Genomic DNA, 6,950 nt, shown 5'->3' with positions numbered 1-6,950 from the left:
CTACAAGTCACCAGTATTATATGTGGATACACTGGTGTTTCTTATAACCCGGTACGGTTTTATCATAGACCGACACAACATGGAAGGAGTTATCAATCCTCAAGGTTGGGGTTATCACCCTAAATATACAAAAGTTGGTCAACCAACAGTATGATCCGATATCACAGGTACCGCCTTTTTATCTTTGATTATTCTTTCAAAGTACAACTTGGGTTATCAATCCATAGGCCATATGTTTGGGCATCATGACCCGTCTAGCGGTAAACCGCCAGGATACTTTCAAATTTCTTGTATGTAGGAACAATCTAAATAACACCGCTACAGATTATATCTTAAAGCATGGTGGATTCATAGTATCAGGCAAAATAGGTATGCACGTTGGCATACCAGACCAAGTGTTTTTAACTAGCCTATTACAAGGCGCTTTAACAGCCCGAAAGAATAATTGTTTTCGCCATAGTGTGGCGGTACACAGAAGGATAAACCGGCCTCCGGATCATGATTCATCACCGGGCCGAGTTGAAGGCTATGAATCGTCCTGTGCTAGTGCATCTTCCTCCTCTCTACCCAGTGGCTGGAAGTCAATGGTTGCCCAATCGATTCCAGTCAAGGCTTGGAACGCAACTTCATCACTTATAAGGTTTGAGGGGTCAACATCAGGGGCATAGGTATGCTTACGGATTGGCGGCGTAAGATCTTCTACATCATGTGTTGGCGCAGGAAGTCTTTTGTGATCAGCGTCATAAACCGGCTGATAGTGAGAGAGACATGTTTCTGCAGCCAACTTGCTCGCTATGGAGCACATTTCATTCATCAGCCTCCGAAGATCATCATTGTTAAACTCGGAGGCGTCCTCTTTTATGCTAGGATAGCCTCTGCCAATATCCGACGAGTCAAGATCCGGTATCCATGCCTTCGCCCGCATTAGTGTAGTCAGCGCACCTGCCCTTGCACCTGATGTTTTTAACTCGTCCAAACGGGCATGTAGCATTGACAGTTTCTCAATGGTCTCCTTTATCAAAGTTGGAGGCGGTTTGTTATGCGCAGCAGTGCGCATGGACCGTTGAGCTCCGGAATATAACTGCTCTATCAGTGTATAGACAGCTTTCAGCTTCATCCGCATGTCAGAGCCCAGCTGGGTAATGCGGGTTCCTGTGTTGTCGCAAGCATCAGTAAATCGGCAACTGATGAGATAATGTATATTGAAAAGCTTCAGGAGAGATACTTACCAAAAACAGCAGAGGTCATGGCATTGATCTGCCGCTTTAAACCGGTCAGCTCTTCGACCACCGGTTTAAGGGCTGCCTCTGCATCTTCGGCTCTCTTTTGTAAAGCGGTTTTTTCTATGCCCCTGTCTGCCTGTCCCTTCTTCAAAGTTTCCTTCAGCTTCTCCATGGATTCTAAGGCGCTGGTCAATTCTTCTTTGGCCTTGGAGGTCTCTGTTTGCTGGGTTTTGATATTTTCTTGAAAGTCAGTGATTTGGGATTCCTTTTTGCTCAGCTCAGCCTATAAGAGAAAGACATATTATGAAGTGGCAATAAAATTTGGAAGTCCCAGTCACATAACAAGTTATACACTTGGCACATGGGGGTTAATGCCTATTTGCTTGATTATCAGAATTTTTTTAAGTCCCAAGCACAATACAAGTATTATTCTTGACACCTGGGGGCTAATGTCCGTTTGCTCAAAGTAACATTGATTAAAGTCCCGGTTCAGCTTGGGAAAATAAATCGGCCCTTGAGGATTACACTAATGAAAGTTTCAAGGTTACAAAGTTAAAAGTACCGGTTCATCCTAAAAAGATAAACCGGCCCTTGGAAGATAAGCATGCAGAATTGCGATATTGCATCATAAATCAACCCTTGGGGGCTACTGGAGTTGGTACTGGAAATTGGACATAAGAAAGAAATGGTTACGTAGTTACCTCATAATGCTCCTTCATCAGATTCACTAAACCGGCTTCGTAGTCACGGTTTGTGTGTAGACGGTTTAAAAAACCAGAGTGAAGTTCTTGGGCGTTGAGGTGGGCGTAGCTTGACAAGTTTGTGCTCCATTTGCCTTTGCCCATAGCAGAAATTTCCTCCTTGGCACTATGCTTTGATAATGCAACAAGATTGCCAGGAGGGTGTGGCCAACACCAGTGATTATAACATCATCTTCCCGTTCACTAGCAGCCTTTACCAGAGTTGACGATTCATCAGCAGCCTTAGCTGGGCTTGACAGTTTATCCTCAGTTGGGACCGGGCTTGCCGGTTTATCAGCCTGACCTGTTGTATCAACTTCTACTTGTTCAGTAAAGTCATGAGTTGGGGGTGGCAGATCATCAAGAATGGTGTCAACATTTGCTCCCTCCGGTTCTGGAGTTCTCTCCAGTTCAACAACCACATGGTCGTCGGACGGTTTATCTACACGACCTTTCTTGCTGGGTCTGGCCTTGTGTGGCCGTCGACTCGCCGGATGATGACAGAGGCGTTCCCTGATAATTTGAATTGGATGGATTAAGAGGCTGTTGGAAATAACCCGCATTGGGATAAGAAGTATTGGAAGTGTTTGAGACCTCTGATCGACGCTTTCGAACCGGCGTGTTCGGTAAACCGACCGAAGTGACTACTTGGCCGTTGTGCCGGGTTGTGCAGTGAGCTTCGTGTTGCTGTTTCTTCAAAAGAAAGTTTGGGTCCAAGTGAGCTAGGGGGTGAGAAAATCTTATTTTCTGGACTGCTTGTCGGATTTTTTGTGTTGGCAGAGGGTTTGAACCAGAGGAAAGGATAATTACCTCTGCGTCGTCAGCTTGGCTGCCCTCAGCGTCATCCTGATAATAATCATTGTCAATGAGGTGTATGAAAAATGAACCAAGAGAGTCAAGTTCTACCTCTACGTCCGGATCATCAAGGTCGTCATCAAGGTCTAAACCGATGGGTTCAGCTGCCTTTCTCTTGGCAGGTTTCTTGACAGCCTTTGTCTTAGGCCGAGGAGTCTTAGCCGGTTTATCCTGCGGTTTCTTCTTCCAGAATGGGTCGTCGCCCTATTAAAAAGATGGACAGAGGATATAAAGGATTGCACAGTTAAGAATAGTAAGTACAAACAGGAGGGAGGCAAGTCTTACAGCTGGCGGTTTATTGGAAACGCAGAAGGGACTAAGCCCTGTTTTTGCTACAGACCGTCACCGGTTCATCCAACATCTTCTTAACAGATTCAGTGACTTCAGCCTCTATCAGTTGAATATCAATATGTCATTGAGGATCTTTTAAGTCCCTCGTGTATTCACACATTAAACCGGGGCGGTGGCTTAACGGCAAGATACTCCAAGATATCCAGCAACGAACGAAGTCTACCCCTGTCAAACCATTGGCCATGAAAGCTCTGAGCTTGGCGAGTTGTGGTGCGTACGAAGCCCGTTCCTTGGCAGCCAGTCATTGCGGAAGAGGGTGTTTGTTGGTAAGCCGGTGAGCACGATAACCCGGCAGAGGCTTTTCACCTTCAGGGGAGGTATCCTTGCAGTAGAACCAAGTCTGGTTCCAATCCTTAGGATGACTGTGAAGCTTGGCGTGAGGGAAGCTAACATCCTTCCTTTTCTGAATGGAGACGCCACCAAGTTTAGTGTTGGGGCTGTCTACGAATTTAGCACGAAGGTTTAAATAGAAAAAATCCCGGAATAACTCAACAGTTGGCTCTTGTTGCAGATAGGCTTCACAAAACACTTGACAGTTGCAAATGTTGGACAAAGAGTTGGGTCCAATATCTTGAGGGTGGATCTGAAAGCTGGCAAGCACATCGCGGAAAAACTTGGATCCGGGCGGTTTAAAACCACGAATCATGTGATCAACAAATATCACTACCTCGCCGTCCTTTGGGGTAGGAGGATTTTCTGGACCAGGAATACGCCAGTGGATCTCACTTTGTTTTGGTAAAGCGCCAGTTCTGACGTGTCCATTTAATTGCTCTTCAGTAACCCGGGAAGGACCCAGTTACAAGCATAAAATTGCTTGGCCATTGCAATGGAAAGCTGGTAAAAGATGAATGTCAGTTTAAGATCTATGACGGACAAGTATAAGGCGATAAGCAGAAGCAGAGGTATATGCATATTGTTAAACCGGAGTTTGACAATGGAGGAGATGCAAAGATAAATGAATCGTCGGTTTAAGAGGGGACTAATGGTACCTGCCGGATTATCATTTTTCGAAAAGCTAAACCACATATATTGGTATGGAAGGTACAGACCTAAAGTACCTAAGTGAGGAAATACAAGTTTCACAGATTGATATGATAATTTCAGATCTGCGGGGTGACAGAAAACTAGAAAATATTCAGACTTAAACTTCAGGTGCTTAAACAGTTCGTTAGGTTCAGATGAGGTTTTCTATATAAAGGGAATGCTCTAATGAGGAAAAGGTGAGATTATGGCTACGGTCGCACAAGAAATAACAAATCCAAACTAGCCGTTTATGCTACTAAGAAGAACAGGGAAGAACGGCGCCGGAGCTTCGATAGACTCCGATGAACACCGAAACCCTAATGGTGGATCTACAACAAGGAAAGGAGGAACTTACTGATGCTAATGGAACAACGGAGGAGCGCCGCGTTTCTCTGGTGCGGTCAGGTTGATGCAGCGGCCGTCGTTGGGGCGAAAGCGAAGGTCGACGCGGCGGCAGAGCTCCAACGTTCGGGCGACGCAAGGAAGAAGACGATGCGAAGGGGCACGAAGGGAAAAAATGAAAAGGACCCTTCGGCTTTATTTATAAGGTGAGATGGATAAGTGACAAGCGCGAGAATTGAGGAGCCCAAAAATGGGATATGTGACAGCTTTGTCGCCTCGATTGTCGAAGGCTCATTAATGAAGGCAAGATTTAGGCAATCTTTAATAACAGGTGACGTCATGGTGGTTTATCATGATCCTGGAAGATGATGTCATGGCGGTTTATGAGATTTACGTGAGGATGCAGAAGAAGAAATTTTCCTAAGTATTGAAGATTGACATGAACCAGTTCAAATCAATCTAGGGCTAATGTTGGGGGTATTACTCTGGACATAAACCGGCCAGGAGAGGCCGGGTTATCCCCATAATGATTATTATATTTTAATCCCATAAAGACAAAGATGGTGGCACTTTATGAAGGCCCAAGGCCCAAAGGCGGGTTAAGGCATGTAGACATAAACCGACATTGATATGTAAACTTGTGTTATAAGATAGAAAGAGTAGAGACCCAGCCGGACACGTTTATGAGCCGGCCTCGGGATTCTGTAAACCGATGGGCGTCGACCTATGTATATAAAGGGACGACCCGACGGTGGTTTAGGGACAACAAACAATAACTCGAGAACCAGGCAAAGCGGATTCACTCCCTGGTTGTCGAAACCCAAGCAATTCCATCACAACTGGACGTAGGCTTTTACCTTCATCGTAAGGGGCCGAACCAGTATAAACCCTTGCGTCCCTTTTCCGCTTTAATCCCTTTTAGCTAACCCGTTGTGATGGCTCCACGACTAAGTCCTTTCACGAGGACATCTGCCGTGACAATTCCATGACAGAGCTCCTTCAAAAAGCTTTAGTGCAGCAACAGGCTTACTCTTATAGCCATGACCGGATCCATTCAACCCCTCGTCCAAGCCGGAGCTACAGCAGGCACATTGACTCACCGGCAGTCTCGAGTACGGATCAGCGCCGTAACCGACCTCATGGGCATGACCCGGCACGCGATGGTGCCAATGCACAGGATTTAGTGGACCAGGGCAGAGCACGTCGGGAGGCCGAGCTGGCGGCTCATCAGCACGCGCTGGTTTACCCGACAGCTTCAATTGAGGCTGGTGTAACTTCCAAAGCTTTCGGTGTGCTGTGTCTAATGGTGGCTCTATGAAACGAGCGTCTGCCCAAGGACTTCAAAGGCCCTCGTAAGGTGCCTAATTACGCAGCCGATCAACCCCCTGGCGTGGGTGGAGAGTTATGAGATGGCTATGGAGATACTGGATGTTAGTGAGGCTACGTATGCTAAGTACTTCACCATGATGCTAGAGGGGACAACTCATGCCTGGTTGAAGGGGTTGCCGGCTAACTCCATTGGGTCATGGGCGGAGCTGAAGGCCTAGTTTATCCAGAATTTCAAAGACACGTGTAAGAAGCCTATGTCGATCGTGGATTTGGTTTCTTGTGTTCAGGCCGAGGGCGAGTCAACAACCAGCTGGGTGCGCCGGGTCTCGACCATCATACATTCTTCAGATAATATCAACGTCGGTTCAGCGGTTCTGATGTTGGAGAAAAATTGCCGGTTCATTCCACTCAAGCAGAAGCTTGGGCGGCTCAAGCGTTATTGCAACGACACGGGGGAGCTAATGGCGGCTCTTGTAAAGTATGCCGACTCTGATGATACCAAGGACCCCGACTCTGAGGATGAAAGATTGGGAAAGGGAAAGAAGAGTAACGGCATGAAGGGACAACAGTATAACCCTACCAATTAGGGCGGCAACGGTAAGCGCAAAGCTGATGATTTTGTGGCTAACACTGGTGCGCGCAATTATAACCAGCGTCATAAGGGACCGCCGGCTCAAGGGACAAGGTTTGACCTTGACGCGATATTAAATCAGCCATGTCCAAAACACAGAACGGATCAGAAGCCGGCTACTCATTCGTGGAAAGATTGCAACATAATGAGAAGCTTTAGGGAGTCAATCCAACACAACCGTGGCCCGAACGGTGGATCCAGCTCTCATGGTCCGGGTCATGGTGGCGGTGGCTCAAATTCCGGGTTTCACGGCCAAGGCAATCAAGTTGGTTACAATCAGCAGAATAATCAAGGGAATCAGCAGCAACAGCAACAGTCTGTTTATCAGAGCAATCCAAAGTAGTTGAATAGTGGGCAGTACCACGTTTTCATCACCAGTTTGTGTAAACGGGATTAGAAGCTTTACAAGAGAGCTGTGAACGCTGTTGAACCGGTGGTGCCGTGCTATTTACGGTG

General features: G+C 46.7%; 1 protein-coding gene across 1 annotated transcript; it reads right to left on the bottom strand.

The window, feature by feature from the left end:
- Window positions 1-526: 526 nt before the first annotated feature.
- On the bottom strand, window positions 527-1,395 carry LOC147991650 (uncharacterized). Its single transcript, XM_087538757.1, has 2 exons — window positions 1,230-1,395; window positions 527-1,152 (listed from the first exon to the last, which is right to left on the bottom strand). The coding sequence occupies exons 1-2, from the start codon at window positions 1,393-1,395 to the stop codon at window positions 527-529; spliced, it is 792 nt and encodes a 263-aa protein (XP_087394883.1).
- Window positions 1,396-6,950: the final 5,555 nt, after the last annotated feature.

Source organism: Triticum urartu, chromosome 1A (genome assembly GCF_056163025.1).
Source record: "Triticum urartu cultivar PI428250 chromosome 1A, HENAU_Tu73, whole genome shotgun sequence".
NCBI lineage: Eukaryota > Viridiplantae > Streptophyta > Magnoliopsida > Poales > Poaceae > Triticum > Triticum urartu.
The sequence above is the reverse complement of the archived record's forward strand: the minus strand, read 5'-3'. Positions and strand labels throughout refer to the sequence as shown.

What these genes read in the sequence shown, in the direction of transcription:
- LOC147991650 (XM_087538757.1), bottom strand. Translation starts at nt 1,395, where the DNA reads ATGGAGAAGCTGAAGGAAACTTTGAAGAAGGGACAGGCAGACAGGGGC. An exon ending in CATGACCTCTGCTGTTTTTG is followed by an intron (nt 1,153 to 1,229) that starts GTAAGTATCTCT and finishes GCGACAACACAG; the next exon opens with GAACCCGCATTACCCAGCTG.